At 35.3% G+C, this 23235-nt stretch overlaps 1 protein-coding gene across 3 annotated transcripts in view; it reads left to right on the top strand.

Annotated features, from left to right (window-relative positions):
* The window catches only part of LOC127069417 (SAM and SH3 domain-containing protein 1-like), a 207431-nt gene extending 184196 nt beyond the window's left edge, over positions 1 to 23235 (top strand). For 2 of the 3 annotated variants that reach the window (XM_051006426.1, XM_051006428.1), the window contains 11 exons: positions 1235 to 1374; positions 10307 to 10468; positions 10567 to 10623; positions 10854 to 10920; positions 10996 to 11167; positions 11449 to 11674; positions 13389 to 13487; positions 16069 to 16407; positions 16696 to 16911; positions 17315 to 17465; positions 17626 to 23235. In XM_051006426.1, coding sequence (XP_050862383.1) covers positions 1235 to 1374; positions 10307 to 10468; positions 10567 to 10623; positions 10854 to 10920; positions 10996 to 11167; positions 11449 to 11674; positions 13389 to 13487; positions 16069 to 16407; positions 16696 to 16911; positions 17315 to 17465; positions 17626 to 18386 — 2390 coding nt within the window. In that variant the 3' untranslated portion in view covers positions 18387 to 23235. The remainder of the gene's footprint in view (positions 1 to 1234; positions 1375 to 10306; positions 10469 to 10566; positions 10624 to 10853; positions 10921 to 10995; positions 11168 to 11448; positions 11675 to 13388; positions 13488 to 16068; positions 16408 to 16695; positions 16912 to 17314; positions 17466 to 17625) is intronic. The other variant, XM_051006427.1, reaches the window with a different exon arrangement.

Below are 23235 nucleotides of genomic sequence, written 5' to 3'. Positions count from 1 at the left end.
TTAATAAAATTTTTTGATATAATTTTTTCTTTTTCCTTTTTTTTTTCTGATAAAAACTTCACATCTTATTAGAATTAAAACGCGTTATAACGCTTCGTTGTTTAGTCGACTTTCTCTCTAATCTATATTCTAATAATCTGCGCCGATAATCCCTGCAGTAGTTATATACGAAGTAATAGAAATCAATAATATAGAAACTAAAGGATAATGATCGTTCGATTACAGGAATACACACTTCCTTGCAAATTTCATCGATATATTCAAGCCTATTCATAAAATCGAAACCTTAATTACCCAATAAACGGTCTCCAATAATTTATTATTAATTTTCTTAAATAAAACGACAAAGCATCGTTGTAAAATACACCTATAGTAATTATAATTAACACCTCGTTAAAACTTTATTCGCGACATTTCCTCTTTAATCTCAGTTCAAGCCATCCGTTCCTACCGATAATCCAACAGTTATATATACCAATAGGAATCAATGAGATAGAAACGAAAGGGTAATGTTTGTCCGATTACACGCGTACCTACGTCCTTAAAAATTCCATCCCGTGTGCAATCCCGTTCGTCATAACGTCAAAAGAGAAACGTATTAACTCATAGAAGATGAGAAACGTTAATTATTGCACAGTTACGATCGATACGTTCGAACGTTTTGTCGATGTTTCTTTGTGATAGAAAGCCATTCGGATGACCATCGATGACACCGGCACGTTATGCAAAGTGAATTATTCGCACAGCTCGAACGAATCATTTCGTCGATCATCGGGCAAGCTGGAGCCGAGATAATTCGTTCCTGCTAGTGACCACGTCTATAGGTAGGCAATTAGGTACCGTTGTTGTCCGTACTAATAAACGGATGCGTTGACACTAATACAATATACTGTCGTTGAAAGGGCGTGGGCGACTAACGGGCCCGCCTGAATTATCCGTTAATGGACAGCGATGTTGCGGTGAACCCCGATTTATTCGATTATTTGCGAGATTGGTGGTAGTGCTAGCTGGTGCACCGTAAATTGGGTATTCCGAAAGATTTCACGCATCGTCCGGTAAATGGTGCAAGCACGACTTTCCCGTAACTTGTTTCGTGAATCGAATCGAATCGAATCGAATCGAATGGAATCGAGTCGAGTCGAGTCGAGTCGAGTCGAACGTATCGTTCGACAAGAGTTCCATATGATATTTTCCTCTTAACTAAAGAATCCTCCACCTTCTTCTCTGTTTACAGAGCAAGGACAAAACACGAGTAAAAAGAAGACGACGTTCTCAAGGTTATTGAGAGGTTTGAAAACACACAAGAAGGAGAAGCAAGGTCAAACGCAAGGCTCTCCGAGACACGGTCGTGCGAGAATAGGAGTACCACAGAGAGTAAGTTTATATCATTAGAATTAGATGTTATGCCCGGCATGAAAATCATTATTTTCGTTACTATTAGCTAGAATAATATAACGTAAAAGAAGATCAAAATAATAATCGTTAATGTAATTGTTTCCGTATAAAACGGACGTACGACTTTAATTCTCTCTCTCTCTCTCTCTCTCTTTCTCTTCCTCTTTCTCTTTCTCTTTGCCATTCGTGCTCCACGTAAATGCGGTAATAACTTTTTTCAACCCGCTGCATAAATTTCGTTGGTTCCGTTCGACCTTGATTAACTCCGAGGGTGCAAAGTTCACCGAACGTGAAAATCGGCACTCGGTCGTTGTTACGAGCTCGAAAAACGCAATTCCCACTAGTATCAAAGGCCATTTTTCTACTCTCTCTCTCTTTCTTGGTTTCTCTCTTTTTCACATTTGCTTGTTACTCCATTTTTTTTTTTAATTTCGGAGCTTTTTTTTGTTCTCTTCTTTTCTTTTATTTTATTTTATTTTATTTTTTTATTTTTTCAAAGCATGAGCACGTTTTTTGGTTAAGCTTACAAGTCTTCTCTTGGCGATGCGACATGGCTAACCAGAGAACGAACAGAGAAATGGCACGAGCCGGAAACGCCATTTAATTCCGTTTCATGGGCCGCTTACGTTACCGCGCGTCGTGAACTCATCTCGTAAATCTGTTACGCGTAATTTCTCTATAACGCACGTTATTGTCATCCTGTGAAAACTCGCAGCTGAATATTGAAATCACTGAGCTCGCCATTATTATCGTTTCTTCTCTCTTACTTTACCAGAAAATTCATCAACTCGATATTCGAGTACTCGATTAAACTTTCACGTTTCCCCGCGTGAAATTAATATCATCATTATTGACCAACAAATCACGAACTATCTCGCATTTCTTTATTACACGTTTAAATCCTTATAAACTGCATCACGGATGATGAAATTTCATCTCATACGAATTTTTTATGTTATTAAATCTACGCAATTAAATATATTGCGTTGTAATTCATAAATAAATGTGCTATTGTATCTCCACAAGTGAAAGGAAAAGGAAAGAAAGAAAAAAGAGAAAAAAGAAAAGGGAGAGAGAGAACAAAAAAAGATTAATTGCACGACGAAACTCTGTTCATTCATTAATCAAACAAATAATCGTCTAAACGTGAAAATGATAACATAGAACGCTCTATAAGCCGAAGAAAAGAAAACAAAATGAAAATTAAGAGAAATTAAGAAGAAATAACGCGCTTTTAATATTCTTCATAAATTTAACGATATACACATACATATATACATATATATATATATATATATATATATATATATATATATATATATACACACACATATTATACATATACACACGTATATATGTACACATAAATATATATATATATATAGGAGTATATCGAAACGATTTACTCCTATCATCAAGTAAATTTCAAAAGTTCTTTATACACACTTACACACACACACACACATGAATATATAGATAGTTTAGAAGGATAAAAGCAGGATCAAGCGTTGGTATCTGGATATCCAAGAGAACGTTATTCGTCGACGTCGTCGTCGTTGTCGTCGTCGTTGTCGTTGTCGTCATCGTCGTAGGTAGCATACTGTGTGCAGCTCTTCTCCACAATGACCCACCATTCTCGTTTCTACAATAGAAGCTAGCCGACACGTACGACGACGAGTTCTCGGAGGATCCGAGCATGTCACTCCGACTAGAGTATAGCGAATTGTCGTCCCTGCTGACCCAAAGTTCGTCGTTGCAAAGCCGTCTATGTCAACGTTTCTGACAGCGTCGACACGATCAACCCGCATCACCTCTCCAACCACCAAGCTGCGTAACGTGAAACTTCTTTTTCATCTTCTTCTTCTTTTTCATCTTCTGCTTCTTCTTATTCTTCTTCTGCTTCTTTCTTTTTTCTGTTTTTTTTTTTTTTTTTTTTTTTTTATTCAGTTCTTTCTTTTTCACGACGATCGAAGAAAAATTCAATTGATAGGTATATTCGATTCATTTTCAAACAAGTACCCAAACCTTTTTCATTTTCTTCTCGAGAATATTTTACTCGTAGTGTCTGCTTCCACTCTTGAAAAGTATAATGGAAAATCCGTTGGTATATTCTCTGTGATATCTCTCTCTCTCTCTCTTTCTTTCTTTCTTTCTCTTTCTATCTCTATCTCTATCTCTCTCTTTTGCTCATTTAAGTGGCTACGATATCAATGAAAACGTCGCGTTTATTCGTTATACGTTACCTTTATCGTGGAACTTCTCTCCGGCTATTCTGCAAATGAACATTTTCAAATGCGTATGAAAAAAGATATAGTAAAAATGAGAGAGAGAGAGAGAGAGAGAGAGAGAGAGAGAGAGAGAAAATGAGAAATAGGAGTAAGGGGATACTCGTTTTGTATTTCAAACCAAAATGGGCTATGGTAAATTGCATAAAAAAGGACATTGTTCCGTGCCGACGATTTCATTGCAATAGAAATGAAGCCGAATCCGGATGACAAAGGAGAAAAATATTCCGGAAACGCATTTTCACGTACTACGCATGCGCAAACTTCTATCGATGGGGAATAAAATACTTACGCGGCTTTATAACACATAGATACGTATGTAGAACAAACCGAGACGATTTAAACGGATTAAAAAAAAAAATAAATAAATAAATAAAAAGGGTATAGTAATATTAAAAATATAAATTCTCTTTGGCATGAAACTAAAATCGTCAAGTGTTAAAATTATTAATGTGACATAGAAAAGATTGATCTAATATTTAGGATATTGTTATAAATTAATGAAACAAAATATTTTTTTAATTCGCTAATTTGAAATGAGTAATAGAATAGAATACATCGGTGTGTAAATGAATCAAAATGCATTTTGTACCTACTTTAAGAGTGCACATTTTCGGATTAATTAAAATATTAAGTCTACTGAAAAATTCTGGTCTACTTTATTTTTCATTTTCATTTAAAAATAATTATACAATAAGCGGACTGAACTTTCCAGTAGAATTAATATTCGTTTTATTAATATAAACTTAACGTCTCGAGACTAATAAAAATACGTAAGGAAATATAATAAATTTCTTATTATAAAAAACTATAAAAATGCGAATGAGTGAATAAATTTTTATTAAAGAAGAGGTTCTTACTTTATTAAATATATAATTATATCTTGAAAACATTGAAATAATTTATTCGTCGATCTCTCTCTATTTAGAAAAAAACAATCTAATTTATATAAATTCAAACACGACATTGCGATAAATGATTGATAAGGAATAACTGACAAGAATACCAACAAGAAAATACATTAAAATATACAAACACAAAACTAAAAAACTTGGAAACGTTTTAAACTTCCATAAGATATTCCTATTTCATATAAATAAATTACATACATTTTAGATAAATAAATGAAAATTTCGTGGGTGGATCATTTAAATAAGTCGATCTATATAGTTCTTTCGTTTCATACAAACAATAATCCAATTTGTAAATTCGAATCGAAACAACTGAGATATCTAATGAGAAAGAGAAAAATATAGGAAAACGATAGATCATTGACAAGGACTCTCGATGTTGGTTTTAGAAATCCAATGTTCTCTCTCTCTCTCTCTCTCTTTCTCTCTCACTCTCACTCTCTCTCCTTCTCCCAAGTGTGTCATTTTTCGATCGTAAAACGAAATTGTTTAATCTATAGGGAACGTACGATCGTGACACGTCCCTCAACATAGAATGCTTCCCGCGCTTCGTCGTAGAGAAACGACAACGTTAGAGAGACAGAGAGAGAGAGAGAGAGAGAGAGAGCTATAGTGGTGGTTGCGGCAGGTAGTAGCTTCAACAAGAGAACAGCATGGCCAGGATGATCCCATGGGAATCTGCGCCCCGACCGAATGGAAGAGTTTCGCACGGATACACACGAGAACGCGACTTTATGGCCGTAATACGGTCTTGCGTTATCGACGCTCTCGACGAGCTGCTTGATAAAGCCGACAAATGTGCGAATACATCGACGATCTTATCGCCTAACACGTGTTACCCTGGCAACTCTACGAATTTTCCTATTTTCTTCTAGCTTCGTATTTTGGTTAAATCGAAATGAATAAAAAAAGGAATGAGTAAAAGTAGGATAATAGAGATCACAGTTATCGTCGTGGTTACTCACCAAAATTTACCAACCGCAACGTCAACGGCCTCGAATCGTTTACATTTCGATACATTCCTTCTTCTCTCTCTCTCTCTCTCATTATTAATTTATCTCTCCTTTAATGAGACGCTAAACGCAAGCTCGTACGATTTTATTGATACATCATTAGGAAAAATCGTCTGTCTTGATAACTAATGATAAAGCTTAAAATAAAAAAGCACAGAAGAAGAAGAAGAAGAAGAAGAAGAAGAAAGGAGAAAAGTCGAAAAAACTCTAAGAAAAAATGAAGGGACGAAAGTCGCACGAGAAGTTGGATGAGTACGAGTTGAAAGTTGCGACAGTGAGAAAAGGGAAAGACGTTGTTAAAGAGGCGAAGCGTGTACGTGAAAAGTCTGCTACGTAAGAGGAAAAGAGAAAGGATAAAAAAGAAAGAAAGAGATACAGATAAAGATAAAGAGAGAGAGAGAGAGAGAGAGAGAGAGAGAGAGAGAGAGAGAGAGAAAGGGAGACGTTGGAGAGTCCAGCTCAGGTAAGAGGAAGAAAGCTAGAGGATGCGAGACGGAGAAAAAGGAGTGGTGGAGGCTTTCAAGAGGATCCCGACAGTGGCCCCGGGCCGCGAGCACTATCTCGTTTAATTAAGCGGACTCCGAAGCGAGGACCGGCGTCTTGTCGTGGTAAGATGCCGAGCCATTGTGCGAGCCTTCAAAGCCCGCAGCGCCCGTTAGCCGCCACCCTCGAAGAAACGTCCTCCTTATTTCTCTTTCCCTATCAACGTTTTTCTTCCATCTTTCTTTTTATACTTTTGCAATGGTCAACGTTTCTTTTTTTTTAACGAATCCAACGAGATAGATAGATTATTCCATACTATAGAATTAACGATAATGAAATTCATCGAAATTTTGTGTAATCATTTTCGGGATAATTCTACGTGCTATGATCTTTATCTATGAATCCAACGATACGTTTTTCTGTGTAATGTAGGATTAATGATAATGAACATTATTTTGAGAATGAAATTAATCGAAATTTTGTGTAAGCTTTTCTGGGATAATTCTATGTGCTATGATCTTTACGAATACAACGATACGTTTTTCTGTGTAATGTAGGATTAATGATAATGTACGTCATTTTGAGGACGAAGTTAATTGAAATTTTGTGTCATCATTTTTGAATAAATTTATTCTAATGAAAGTGACATTTCGTTAAAAAAAGATTGTTACAGAATGGTATCCTAAAAAGAAATGTCGAGTCAGACTTGACGTAAAATCTGAAAGGATTAAAGGATAACATGAATTTGGAAGTTTATTCAAAACAAATGTATTCTTTTAACATATTAACGGCGACTAAAATTGTACAGAAACTCTATTCTCTGCTTTCCATGTTCAATATTTTTTATATATATTTAAAGATATAAACCTCTTTAATTTTTGATCCTATGATAATTAGTAAAACGGATTACTTTCTGTAAAGCTACTTTGTAGAAATTGCAAAATATAACTCGGTCAACTTTTGTATTATTCTTTTATGCATTTCGCAAATTAAAAATAATTATATTTCTGTAAGAGAAATAAATCTCGAAGAAAGAAAATCGTCGTTTACAATTAATTCATTTAAATATTCATCACTTTTGCTTTTCACTTGATACATTTGAATATTTCATATAAATTATCATAAATATTTTCATTCGGTGAAATCTTTTCCTTAATCATTTTCTTCGCGAAAATAATAAATTACAAAGATAAACGTATTAATTAGAAAATAAAAGATAAATTAAAGAACGAACGAAATCAAAGAAAAATTTAAAGAAAAATATCGAGAATAACTTTGAGAAAGTTTCTTCAACATTATACCAAAAACTTTTATTAACCATTTCATATTTTCGATGGCGTGCCATCTAAAAGCTGTCCTCGTGTAAAACCCTTTCCCACTCTTTCTCTCTCTCTCTCTCTCTTTCTCAAGCATGTAAACATACTAAACGTCGGACATTTTAATCCCGAAAATAATTAAACGAAAAGCGTAGGAAGTTGTTAGCATACGCTCGGAGAGGATAAACGTCTAAATTGAAAAGAAAGAATAAAAAAAAAAAAAAGAAAGAAAGAAAAAAAAGCACAGAAAAAAAATAGAAAAAAGAAAAGAAATATTTCAGAAAGCACAAACGAAGATGAGAAAAGAAAACGTGAATAAAGAAAAAGAAAGAACATCGAGTGAGTACGTTGAGCGATTAGCGGAGGATGTTCTTTAAAATTGATTCGAACTGACTGCAAGAGAAGCACACGAAACAAAAAATAAGAAATAAAGAAAGAAAGAAAGAAAAAAAGAAAGAAAGAAAGAGACAACCAGAAAAAGAGAGAGAAAAAGATAGAGACAGAGACAGAAAAAAAAAGAAAAAAAGAGAGAGAAAAACTTCGACTGCGTTGAAAAGAGCGTCAATTCGACTCGACGCGACGCGACGCAACTGCATACTCGCGAAGGCGTCGACGAAGAGGGTGGAATGGAGGGGTAAGAGAGAGAGAGAAAGAGAGAGAAAGAGAGAGAGAGAGAGAGAGAGAGAGAGAGAGAGAGAGAAGAGAAGCGACGACGGTCTCGTTTGGAGCGACGTTCTTTTCTCCGTTTTACGGGGTGGATACATTTACTAATTAGAACGGGCCGAGTGAAAAGGTCAAGCTTGAGCGATACGTGCCAGTACTCAGACGATACGGGGTGTTAAGGTAGAGAAAGATAGAAAGAGTGATGGGTTGACGATGATGGTGTTGATCGTAGAGATGATGGTAGTGGTGGTTGTGCGGCTAAAGGGGGTTGGTTGATAGGGGGTTGGAAAGTGAGAAGAAAGAAAAGAAGAGAAGCAGCACGGAAACCGTGACATTGAGGGTGTTCGCCGGGGAAGGGTTTGCGGGAAGGGAGAGAAAAAACGTAAAGAAGGGTGAAGAACGAGATAGAAAGAGATAGATGGATAGATAGAAAGAGAAAGAGAGAGATAGAGAGAAAGAGAAAGCAAAGGGTTTTGAGAAGAGGAACGTCGAGGGACGTCGAGGATCGCAACATCGATCGCACCTGAAAGACTCACCTTTCGTCGTAGTCGTCGTCGTCGTCGTCGTCGTCGTCGTCGTCGTCGTCGTCGTCGTGGTCTGCACACCTTTCTACTCCTCTTTACTCATCTCTGTCTCTGTCTCTGTCTATTCCACCTGTCCATCATCCCTTCGTCTTCCAACGCTCACCGAGGTAAATCCAGATCCTCTTAGCACCCTCCACCGTCGTTGTCGTTGTCGTTGTCGTTGTCGTTGTCGCGTACGAAACGCATGACACGCATTTGCGTCAGCGTAATCCCGCTCGACTAGACGTTCCTGCATACACTTATCTTTAACGCCTTCGTCTATCCTTCTCTTACTCTCTACGTTAAGTACGCCTAGCGTTCGTGTTACCTATTGCTGGAGTCCCTTCGTCGGTGCCACCTTCAATCGTTTTCACCAAAGCAAACCCTCTGCCAGTGGAAATATCGACAAAGAGAGAGAGGGTGAAGTGTAATCCGATCGTCGAATAATATTAATCCTATTGTCTGATTTATTCACCAGATATAACTATGGATATATTCAAGGACTTTAATATCCATGAGTTCTCCGACCATTTTTTGTTTTTTACTCTTGTTATTTTTAATTTCTTTTTATTTTTATTTTCTTTCTCTTTCTTTCTTTCGTTCATCGCTCTCTTTTTTTTTTTTCTTTTTATCTCTCCATGCGAATAATCTTTCTCTATAAATTTTACAAAAAAGAAAAAAATAAAGAAAGAGAGAGAGAGAGAGAGAAAAGAGGAACAAAAAGGGAAAAAAGAGAAAAGAAAAAATGCGTTTGAAAGGGTAAAAATATCTCGCGTATATTTTTCAAGGGTTAGATGTCCGCGTGACGGGAAAACGTCGAAGTCGGTATCTAAGCTACTTACGGAAGAACAGGGGGAAGAAGAGAGGTCACGAAATTTGCATGAAATATGATCACCTCGTGGAACACCTATGACATACGCCTTCCATACCGCGTAAAACATTTTGACGAGAGCTATAGCTCTTTTCTCAACGCCCTCGACTTTCTTTGCCGCTTCTATTTGCATCGAGTAGAAATATAACGATAACATAAACGTGCAACCCTATTTTAAACGAGAGAACACATGACCTTGCGTGTTACCTATAACTACGTAAGAATATCAAACTAATATATTATTTTTCATTAAAACTAATTGTCCTTTTTCTTTCCCATTATTTTCCAACAACGGATATATAAAGTAATGTCGCTTGCAAAATGCAGCATATCGTTTTTTACATATTGTTGTTCTTTTTAATCTTTTTCGTTTCTTTTTTTTTCCTTTTCTTTTCTTTTCTTTTCTGTTCTTTTCCTTTTCTTTCTCTTTTTTCCTTTATATCACCGCTGAAAAGAAAAAGAGAAATAAATAACAGGAGATTAAGCAAATTCTTTGCACTCTTCCTCCTACCACTCTTTCGGTATTATTCAGACTTAGTGGACGTTCACACGCTTGCGGTGAAATCCCGGATTGGAGAGAGGTAAACAAACGGCTTTAATTTGTTTAGCGTATTCTATGGCCCACGTGGTTTCATTAAATCCCATACGTGGTCCGACATTGTCGTATTTCGTATTTCGTATTTCGTTATAGAAATCCATACGCGTTTGATAAACACGATTTTAAGGAAAATTCTAAAGGACAGAGCTTAATAATTTCCGGATATAAAATACCGAAGGGAATTTAATTTTTCGTACGTCAATCGCAGGTCGATACGCCGGACAGCGTCCTTCAGAGTGGATTAGGTCCAGGACCAGATATGGGTCACACGATATTACGTTCGATGGTAGACCCGCGAGATTACGACCGACTGAGGTATTTGCAAATGAATGGAGGTCAGCCAAATAGCTTTGAAGAGACTATAAATAGGGTAAGTTCTTCAATGCAATTTTAATATAGCGGATTACTATTGGAGAACTAAATCCTTTCGAAAATTATTTTTTTATATCTTTTTTTTTCTTCTTACAGTTGAAGGTTCAAGAAGCATTGAGGCAAAAAGAACGATTTCACAAAGAACACGAAGAGGTCAGTATCAATTATCCTAAAAAAAATAATAAATAAATAAACAAATAAACAAATACGTAAAATATATAAAAAGAAAAAGAAATCAAAAAATAAGAAGAAAGAATTGAAAGTTGGAAAAATTGTAAAATTATAAAATAATGATTGAACATAAAAAAAAGGAATTTGAAATTGAGAATCAGCAAATATTAAATATTCATCATTATATATCATATAACATTTCTTTTTTATAGATATTGAGAGATATCAGACATGGTTTGATGCAGTTAGGACGAGATGGACGTGGTCAGGTCACAGGAGGTAAGTACAACAAGAATCATTGATGGATTAGGTTATCGAATTGGATCTTGAAACTCGATCAAATATATTCTACAGATGACACCTACATGTACGACGAAGATGCGCGATGTGGAGGTACCGGTGGTTTAGGTGGTGGTTTAGGGGGTCAACATTGGTACGATGAACCACCATACGAATCGGACCCCGATGATTTTCTTATGGGAGCCAGTGGAGGTCCCGTGCCTACGGCTACCATTCAAAATGGAAGGTAATCCACGATAGAAACGATGACAGTTTCGAAGTCGAAAATATTTTGGTCTTGCTCTGTTACCGATATTGTTGGTTTTGAAATACTTTTGAAAAATGTTCTCACGAGAAATATTCTAACAAAAAAAAAAAAAATACAAGAAGATATACAACTTACGTTAAGGGACATGTATAATCTTTCTCTTCGAATGATTAGAGAATGAAACATATTTACACGATGCCATTTAGTTCTTAACGACGTAACCTTTGAACTATGGAATAATGGTAATAATCTAATTACAGAGTATGCTTTACATTGAATCCAAGACCCGAAAATAGAGGCGAAGGAGTGATTTCCTTGAGAACAGCCGGTGACATCAGTCTACCACGTGAACGTTCCAAAGGAGCAGCTTCGACGATGCGAGGATTGATCGTACCTCAAGGACATAACAATCCACCCACGATTATACCTTTAACGCACTCCAGGGCTTCACGAGAGAGTGGAGATTACGCGAGCAGTGACGTTCAAGTAAGCTCATAATAACTCTAATTTACTAATATGATTTTCCCTTCAAACGAATGATAGGAATGATAATCGTACTGAGTATATACATGTATATACTCTACGTAGGATGTTCGATATAATAATCCTTTAATTACTACCAAGTAGAACTTATTAAATAGTACAAAAAGAGAACTATATACGAATGAAAAATAACGTTTGCCAATTCCTTTTTCTTTTTCTTTCTTCCTTATACTTTAACACATACAAACACACACACACACACACACACACACACACACAGAGACACATCGACGACTCTAGAGATGAAATAGGGGAAGGCTTATAAACAAGTAGAGTAGACTGACTAATTAACTATATACACATCTATTACTGTAAGCTCACATCCACACTTAAACGATATGATATATATATACACACACACAATATATATGTATATGTACATACATATGTGTGTGTATGTGTACACGATATTTTAGTTATTCTCTATCGTCATTCCTCCCTTTTGCTTACGCTCCATTCCCCGCTAAACATACAACAGCTACCAACCAACCACACGGATACGCAGAGAGAAGACATTTCCCACAGGTATACGTCACGCGAGATGATTCATTTAACTCGGACGTGTTGAGTGCGAGCCTCGAGACGATCGAACGAGTCCGACTAGTAGTGGTAGTAATAGTGTGAGAGAGCAAGACAGGAATACAGAGAAGATTGGCTTCCGGTGCCTGGTCAGCACCTAGAAACGTCCGGCTCACAGACATCGTGCCTTCCGATTTCCTTCGACGTTTACACTAATCGTCTCTCCTCCTATGGTTACGTTTCAGGCTAGCATGCTCTCGAAACCGCATACCTCGTTAACATTGACTGTTACTAATTATTTAACTACGTATTCCGATTAAACTTGCATTCTGATACTCTCATCAAATCATTTCTAATGAATCATTCATGGATATTCTCTAATCTGTTGTCTGATATAGGGAACATTGATAAATAACTATCTCTCTCCCTTTCTCTCTTTATCTATCTATCTATCTATCTATCTATCTATCTATCTATCTATCTATCTATCTATCTATCTCTATTTCCTTCATTAGTAATCATAGTTACCAAATTTCTATATAATTATAATAATCTAACATAAACTATTAGCATTAGGAACAAACAATTCATCCCTTTTATCAAAATCACTTCTCGCGTCTCGAGCGAAGTTCCTCCCGCTAATAAAGGTATCTTCTATGTTATTATCGCAGTTGAAAATCGATATATTCAGCATTCCGTTCTCTTAATAATATCATTAATAAATAATTCCTGACTACGTATAAAGACGTTCGATCGTCCTGATTATTCCTAATTAATAATGAAACGATTTCACGATTCTTTCACTGTCTTTGAACAATAATTACTTTCCAGAAAAGAGATCTACATTCGTATAAATAATCATCCTGGGAATGTAAATCTCTCTGGAGTAATTATTCACAACGTACACAAAGATAAATGTTTCATTAACGATTAGAGATAATTAGGATGAATCAAAAGATTACGCGATCCACCTTTTTTTTCTATGTATCTATGTACTATGCATGTACGATATATATCTACATTTAAATCGTTCTCTCACACTCCCATTCGTCCTACCCCATCTCTCTCTCTCTCTCCCGTATTTCCACCTTCGTATACTGCGTGATTAGAAGAGTCTCTGCGAGTATCAACGTTTTAGAGCCGGAGTAGCGGGGAGGAGGGACTTTCGCCGAGCCAGAGCAGCGACTACGAGGAACAAGAAGAGCTTGAGAACCAACACTCCGCCGCTACACACACAGTACGTGACATATAACAGACATCCTATTCACGATCTTTTCGCTTTATGGGCCCGATATCACTCGTACGAAGCCGTTCGTTGTGTTTGCTTGCTCGATAAAATTGTTTCTGCATGCTATATAATGAAGGGAACGGATAAAGTTTCTCTTCGTTGCTCGTTCATTCATTCGTTCGTTATTTCGTTCTTTCGTTCGTTCGTTCGTTCGTTCGTTCGTTCGTTCGTTCGTTCGTTCGTTCGTTCGTTCGTTCGTTCGTTCGTTCGTTCGTTCGTTCATTCCCTCGATCTTTATCTCGATCGAGAAAAGCATGTCCGATCACCACGCTTCGGTATTTCCTTTCTCTCTATCACTATAATCTACATCTGTCTATGTGTTATATATCCTATCCTTCTTATATATATATATATACACACACATATATATATCCTCGCTTAACCTTTCTTCATTTGCACATATAAATTTCGTTCGTGTTTCTCCGAACGTGTTCATCCTATCCGAAAATCCCTGGGAATATTTATTTTATATATATGTATATATATATTATATATATATATATATATATATATATATATATATGCACGATACGCAAAGCACGTTTGTTTTTAGGTACATATATGTAGAATCTTTCCCGTAAAATCAAATATATTCCTACACTCGTCCATTTTCATTTTCTTTTCCTTTTCTTTTTCTTTTTCTTTTTTCTTTTTTTTTTTCTTTTGCTTCCTTCCTTCCTTCCTTCCTTCCTTCCTTCCTCTCTCTCTTTCCCTACCTCGTCTAGCATTTAGACCAAAATATATTTCCCACCACACGCAGCATGATGATATATGTATATTTCTCTTCTCTGTACGAAAATACGAACGTCATATCACGACATATACATTCACAACACGTGCTGTCTGTTCCACCACAGCATGGCAACGTTATCGTTTCGAGCTCTTTGCCGACAAAGCTCGAGTCTCTTCTATGATACCACCGTCTCTCTTTCTCTCTTTATTTCTCTCTCTCTCTCTCTCTCTCTCTCTCCCTCTCTCTCTTTCTCCTTCTATCCTTCATATTCAGAACATCATCGCATGTTTATAAAATTTCCTATTCCTAGAGACACTACGATCGAGCTATAGGAATTATCATAAAGATCTCTGTAAAGTTAACATCTCTTTTCGTTTATTCCTTTAAATAGTTCAGAGTTCTAAGTGCTAATCGAGTCCCCTTCGGTGAAATTTTAATAACATGATAAATAAGTTTTAATTACATCCCCGCATCGACTTTACGATGCTAACTTTACAGATGTTAAACATAGATTAAACGTAGGTGTTAAACATAGACGGGAAAATGACAGGACTAAATTACTATACTACGCGTGTGTGCGTGTGCGAGAATGATCGATCGATCCCATCGCATCGTCTTTTGTCCCGAGAAGCAATGGCTTCGACATCGCTATTTGAAATATTAACAGATTGAATGCCGTAAATGTCACTCCTACGTCGTCTGGCACTCTTTCTTTTTCAGCAAATTAAACACGTTTATAAGATTTGTCTTTCGTTATATTTAAATAATAAGTTAATATAATAAATATAAATATATATGTATATATATATATATGAGCTATGAAAGATAGAAAAATATATCGATTTTGTTGCAAAATCGATTAAACATCCAACGTGTTAATACGTTCGAGATTAAAACATTTTATTATTAATCCTGTCTAAGGTAATCTCGGTTATTCTATTTCTTTTTTTTTTTTATTTTTTTTTTATTTGTTCATTTCTTTTTTTCTTTTTTGTAATATTTTTATTATTACATCTGTCAGTTGTCGTCGTCGTGTAAAATATTACAAGTCGAGAAATATTCTCTAATTAAAATATATACTAATTATATCAATTTTACAGTATTAAAATTGTTTTAGAATATGATACTTAACCCTTTGCACTCTATAGGCGTCGTTACGGCGACATTCATAATATAAAGTAATATAAAGTACGATTAAGTCTTTTACTCCTATACACTTAAGTGTAGAGGACTTAAGAACTACAAGAACTACAAGACTCCAAGACAGGAATCTTATAGTTACTGGTAGGTACCTATTACAAAATTGGCTAGGTTGCAAAGGGTTAAACGTTCTATTAAATAAAGTGAAACGTCACAAAGTTCATCTTCATAAATATCGAATAATTTAATCATCGTCATTTTTCGTCTTACCTATAAATCGCATCTAGAAATATTTCCTTGAAACATTAATTTAACTGATTTATCACTATTAATATTATATTTAAATATTTCCACGAATTAAATAATTCACGAAAATCCGATATAAAAGTTATCACTTATCGCTAAAATAAATAATAATTACTCATAATCAATAAACAGCTAATACGAAATATCTCGTAACCCGTACGGACTGTTATATAGAAAAAAAAAATAATAGAATAAAATAAAACAAAATAAAATAAAACAAAAAGAAAGAAACGTAGAAAAGAATAGAAAAGAATAGAAAAGAAAAAAGAAAAAAGAAAAAAGGGGTAAAATACAAAATGTAAAAAAGAAAACGAAGAAGAAAAAAAAAAGATCGATTATCGATATTTCTAGTCGGAGGCGAGTGCTCTATTGGACGAAGAAACTAAAACTGGGGTAGGTGGACGTGCAAGAAATCTCAGACACGACGTACAAACGAAGATCTCAAGGCTTCGCCAGGATCGAGCGTCCTCCGAGGCCTTTCCTTGTAGCGCCAGTAGCGTCGAGAGTCTTCCGAGCGGAAGTGGTTCTAGCACGCAAGCTTTGGTACGAGCGGGAAGTAATCACAGCTCGATATCGTGCGAAGAAAGAGACGCCATAAGCCCGACGTCCATCGGCCCTGTACTTTGCAGGGCGAGAGCCTTGGTCGATTACACACCTAGTCCTTACGATAAGGACGCGCTCAAATTTAAGGTTCGTTTCTACGGAAGTCCTTCAACGATAGAGAATTACCATAAAGTAGAAACCATGCTAGAACCTACTTGTTTCTTCGCAACGAATGACCTTTTATTAGGTTGTTTTCTTTCCAAGTTTTTTCTTCCTTTTTTTTCCTTTTCATATCTTTTTCTCTCTCTCTCTCTTTTTTTTTTTTTTTAGCAAATATTATAACGTTAGCAATTTAAAAAAAAATCCTTGATCTTAGTCTTCATTTTCAACGGGATAATTCGTTATGGATCTTTTTCTATTATTTTTATTATTTAGAAAGGTGACATCATCGACGTGGTACAGATGAACAAAAGTGGTCTTTGGAAAGGTGTCGTTCACAACAGGATAGGACACTTCAAATTCATCAACGTAGAGATACTGAACGACCGAGTACCAAGACGCGGTGACTCGGAACGTAGTAGCAAGTGGGGTCAGAGATACAGGCAAAAGCCCGGATCGGTTCAAGAGCTCTTGCAAAGAATGAATCTTCAGGTAAAAAGCGATGTCTTCTTCGACATTTCTGACGATGCAAATAAAACGGCTTATCTTTTGTATCATTTCGAATACGGTAGAAAGAAATCGGCTAGTAATAGTAATAGTAGTAGCAACAGTAGTAACACTGGTAGTAGCTTAGCGTGTTCTTTTTCTATTCTTTTTTTTTTTTTTTCGTTATCCTTCGTATCGACCCAAGCATATTTCTCTAACAAGCAAGTTATCTATCGTTCGACTTTTTCCATGTATTCTTTTCTATCCGTCTACTCCTCTTTCTCTTTCTTTCTTTTTCTCTCTCTATATCGTTGAATTCCAAATACTAAAGCCACGAAGAGCGATCCAATAAGCTAGGGATAACGATGAAAAGGCAACTAACGTGGTAAACTACCTTACGTTCGTGCAGGAACACATTTCCGTTTTCGTGCTGAACGGTTACGAGGATTTGGAGCTGTTCAGGGAAATAGAGCCAGCGGATCTCGATTATTTGAGTATACATCAGCCGGAGCACCGTGCCAAGATACTTACGGCCGTACAACTATTGCACGACCTTCAGTGTAAGTAAAACGATCAACGAGCACCTTCCTGTTCCTCGCATAATCTCGAAAGCGTTTGCCAGATATCTTCGTGATATCTCCGCCGAGTTTTCGAAAGTATATAAGTTCCCGGTATAAACTTAAATCACAATAATCCTTTGATATTTGCTTTCTTTAACAGCTGGTAGCGAAGGAGATCTAGCGTCGAGTTCGGAAGGAGACGAGGTTAGCAGATTAGTTCTTCATTCTGGACAAACGTCCGGTCATTGTTCTCCCTTCAATCGACGTCAATTCCCAAGGGATTCTGGTTGCTACGATGCGCATAAAAATCCAACGAGTCGTCGAAACGTCAGTCCTGAATCATCGATGGCGACTAAGATATCCAGAGAGAATAATCTCGACAGTAGTGCTCAAAGTAAGATAGCAGCTGGCAACGTTACCGGCGAGGGTAATGCATTGACAGACGTTAAGGATGACTTTCATCCTAATATACCTATCGGTGGATCGCTTTTAACGCAAAAGGAAGGACAATTCGATAAATCTCCTTTGTTACGCGGCGGTAGCGCTAGAGCAATAGGAAAGAGAAGTAATTTTGGAGAAACTGTTGTGATCGAGGAAGCATGCGAAGGTAATCAAAAGCTTGGTATGGTCAAATACGTTGTCGGTGGTAACACCGATCTTGGACTCGAAGCTGCTCGTGACGTAGCCACGGCTTTGAGTCAACGCGGTTGTTTAAGCGAGAAATCAAGCGATTCTGGCGTAAGTTCGTCTAGCATTAGCTCGGCACCTCCACCAAGAGACAAATCGTTAGCTACCGGTACCGGACCCTCCCAAACATCGGTTTCACCTACCAAAAATCAATTCGGTAATTTCACGAGAACACCGGCTACCACTCAAACAGCCGCCAAGACACAAGGAAACGCTAGCTCCGAATATCCGTGAGTTATAGACGAGAAATGGCGAAATTATTCGCTTAAATGGCATCGACCTTGAAATAATCCGATGGAAATCTTTCAAGAAAATTATTCGAAGGAACCTTTTAACGCTTCTCCGGAGAAATAAAATAGCTTTACAAGCCAGACGTGAGAATAATACTCGAACGGACGAATGAACTTGCTCCTTTTGGCTGCTTCTTTTAAGTATACTTTCCGCTCGAATCGAGTTAGATATATATTATATATATATCGATAAGAAGAACAAAAGGTTAAAAAAAGGAGAGGGAGGATCGAACCTTTAACATTCTTTCGTTTCAGTCGAGACCATTGCTATAGCGATATTTTCCAACTTTCTTCGTCGCCGTTCTATCCTTCGAGAATATTTCTAGACAACACGGAATTATACTTGATATACATATATACATATACATATTATGTATATATGTATGTATGTATATATATATATACACACGTACACACATCGATGACAACGTGAAACTTCTTAAATCCGAATTTTCATCGTGCGACGATACGCCTATCGAGAATCTTTCGAAAAGCACATACAAAAGGACTTAACGAGATTCTCTTCAACGATAAAAGATACGTAGGAACTCGAGTTATGTACGAGCATTCCCTCGATAGCCTTTACCATTTTCGCCAATATATTTGTATTGCCTTGTGCCGACTTCAAACGTACGTATATACTTGAGGGCATGCAGCAAGAAAAAGAAAACAAAGAGAAAGATATATATATATATACAGACACACACACATATATATATATATAGACATTATACATATATCTCACTGCCGGCCAGCGTACGATATCGTAAGAATACTCCGATTTATGGCGTTGCTCTTAGACCGAGAAAATAATCTTACGCGGCGAACGACGGTCGTGTAACAATAAACAAACATTATGTGATACGGTAGCAATATACGGATCGATTTAACGAATAAGTAGATAGAAATGATTTCCGAATGAATAATACGAGCAATCTTATCACCTTTGTGACTAAATTAACAATATTATAAAGAACTGCAGACAACGAGAATGAAAAAAAAAATTTAAAAAAAAAAAGAAAAAAGAAAAAGAACAGAAAACGGGTACAAAATACGTTTCGATATCTAATAACGATATCTGATGATGGACTGATTCGAACGATAATTTTTTCGTATTCTATAGAATATTGTTAATAAATGTCACGAACGTGACATGAGAGTGCAAATTTATAGAAAACTTCTCCTAGACGTGGCGACCTCTTCTGTTTCGTATACGTCGTATATCTTGACGATTTGTCTCGACTAAAAATGAGTTTTGTATTTGAAATGGACAAACATTTCTCGCGAGCACAGCAGCAGCGCTTTGAACGAAGAAATAAAAAAGTAACGAAAAGAAAAGAAAAGGGGGAAAAAAGAAAAAAAAGAAAATAATAATAATAATAATAATAATAATAATAATAATAATAATAATAATAATAATAATAATAATAATAAAATATTAATGATAATAATAATAATAATAATAATAATAATAATAATAATAATAATAATAATAATAATAATAATAATAATAATAAAGATAAAAATAAAAATAAAAATCTTTCAATCTCCGGTCTGCCAAGAAAAATCCATTCACTCTTCCGATAGCAAATTTTACGTTTTCGAACTTGTAGAGAAAAAGAGGAAAACAAAAACCAAAAAAGAAAAAAGAAAGAAAACTGAACGAACGAACGAACGAAATTAATAAAAAGCAAAGAAAAAAAAAAGAGGGACTGCACGTTTTCGATTCCGAAATAGTCCGATGAGAAATCAAGTGTTTTGAGAATGCGATACGATGAAAAGAGAAGAAAAAAGAAAAGCAAAGAAGAAAAAACAATTAATAAGATAAGAAAAGAAATGAATGAATTTTTTTTCTCGATTTACGCTACACATCGCCGTTTAATTATTCACAATATTATACGTACTATTTCTTACGATCGACAATCCTTCGACCATCGGCCGATGTTAACCCTTTGGTACCTTCGACGCGATGGTCCCTTGTACATGTGTATATTGGCGCCGCACCACGAAAAATATTGAAAGTTACAAAGATTTTGTATATATTATTAAGCGTAGAGACCTAACGATGTTTTGTATTGATCTTTGCCAAAACTTAAAAGGTAGACTATTATATACATAGACGATATATTATAACGTTGGATCTTATGTAAATCTTTTGTATAGTGTAAAATCATGGATGGTGATGTTAAAGAATGAATGCTTAAGATTGAAAGAAAGGAAGGAAGGAAGAAAGAAAGAAAGAAAGAATTACACGAGAACGAGCGAGATAAGAGAATGATAAGTAAACAAAGTAAAAAAAAAAAAAAAAACAAAATAAAAAATCAGATTAGGAAGAATAAAGAAGAAAAGAAAAGAAAAGTCGAATGAGAGAGTCGATTATTATATATACGCGAAATAATTTTATATATTTAAGAAGATATATATATATATATATGTATGTATGTATGTATGTATGTATATATATCGACGACGGACCTATACACACAGACACAAACACACACACATAAATTTGTACATATACACGAGATCAATCTGTCCCCTCCCCCACCTTTTTGAGCGAATAATTAAAAAAAAATAAATAAATAAAAGAAAAAGAAAAAACAAGAAAGAAAAAAGAGAGAGAGAGAGAGAGAAAGAAAGAGACACACGCACACGCACACACACACATATTCAGGGGGGGAGGTAAATACATCGTCGAAAATCACAAAAGTTTCGAAACCATGGAATAAAACGTAAGTGGTCAACGATGCATGTTCATCCTTCCCATCGACATCTATAGACGTATTATCTGTAGAAATTTAGAAAACGCGAATATTTCTGAACGCGCTGGAAAACAAAGATCGAAGGAAAAATAATTAAAAAAAAAAAAGAATGAAAGCAAGAAAGAAAGAAAATAGTTTTAAAAAGGTATTTGCGTAATGTCCTTAAACAAAAATCAAGGATCGATTAAAAACCATCATCACTATCATCCCCACCACCCTCGTACTTAGATGTATATATGTATATATATATGTATATATATATAAAGGTGTATATATATATATATATATATATATATATATATATATATATATATATATATATATATATATATACACACATCACAATCGACACGAGTTACTTCTACGATTTTGAAGATTGATTTATTAGCACGCAAGCTGCAATTGCGATTGCGATTGGGATTGCGATTGCGTGCATCAATACCGAGAGCGCAATAAATCCTTTTACATCTGGCTTGGACAATGACGTGTACGGATCACAGTTCGCAGTTTCGAGCTCCGTCGAAAGAGATATCGTATTTTGAAATCGTTTAAGATCTCGAATAATTCGAGAATTATATCATGAATAAAGGAGTTTCGCGAAACAAAAAATCGCGAAAGAGTGATCTATACTCGTAACGAGAAGCTTACTCCATATATCTCGTATTAAATAGTTCACTATTTTCGTCGTTCACATTTTCGTACGAGTATATATATGTGTGTATATGTATATATGTGTATATATATATATATACACACTCGGAAAAAATAACGAATAAACGAAATAAAACGCAAAAGTATTTACGATGAAAAATTTCGAAGCGGATTTATAGGACGAATGAGAGAAAAGAGACAGAGATATTAGTGTTTATCGTTGATTAGATAAGGAATAGAAAGTTTGGACGTTTTTTATAATAATCGATATATGGAGAGTGGGTGTTAGAAGGGGGAGAAAACGGATAGAAGAGAATGACAGACATAACGAACAAGTTGGCCGCCCGTGTGTAAGAGAGAAAAAGTAAAAAATGCGAACGTTATACTTAATAAAAAGAAGAAAAAAAAATAAATAAATAAATAAATAAAGATAAAAAAATAATAATAATAAGAATAATATTAATATTAATAACAAACGATCTAGTCCAATTTATTGTCGTCAAGTTGAAAGAAAACGAAGAGATAGTGAAATAAAATGAATGAAATAGAGAAAGAGATATTAATGAAGGAGGCAGACCGATGTATGTACATAAAAGATGATAATGATGATGACGATGATTATGATGATGACAATGATGACGATGATGACGATGATAATGATGATGATGACGATGATGATTATGATGATAATGATAACAATGATGATGATTATGATGATTATGATGATGATAATGATGATGATGATGATGATGATAATAAAGAATTAAAGAAAAGAAAAGAAAAATCAACGAGTAATCACGAACGATTTCGACGTAGCGATGATTCGTGGTCGCGCGCGTCAACCGCTAACTTTATACGAGCTCATTTTGTATTTATTGATTGATCGCAACGTCGACCGAAGCTCGCTCGCGATTTTCATATAATTCTTTACAATGTCGCTCGGTTCTCGTATGATTTCCAACGATACGTCTTAATTTATTGACTGTGAATAGAAATAAACGATGGAAGAATCAAGCGATATATATATATATATTCATATATATATACATATATATATATATATATTCATATATATATATACATATATATATATTTGTCATTTTTTTCTTTTTTTTTTCTTTTTTTTTCTTTTTTTTTTGTTTTTTCCTTTTATATCCATTAATTCGTTCATTCAATCATTCATCCATTCATTCATCCAATCAATCAATCAATCAATCAATCATTCATTCATTCATTCATTCATTCATTCATTCATTCATTCATTCAATCATATTTTTCATTGACCTTCCCCCATTTTCACGATCCTATATCTAAATATTTTTAGTGATATCGATGATAGGATGGGGTCTGTGAATAGAAATAAATGCTAAAAGAATCAAA

Source organism: Vespula vulgaris, chromosome 15 (genome assembly GCF_905475345.1).
Source record: "Vespula vulgaris chromosome 15, iyVesVulg1.1, whole genome shotgun sequence".
NCBI classification, from domain to species: Eukaryota; Metazoa; Arthropoda; class Insecta; order Hymenoptera; family Vespidae; genus Vespula; species Vespula vulgaris.
The sequence above is the reverse complement of the archived record's forward strand: the minus strand, read 5'-3'. Positions and strand labels throughout refer to the sequence as shown.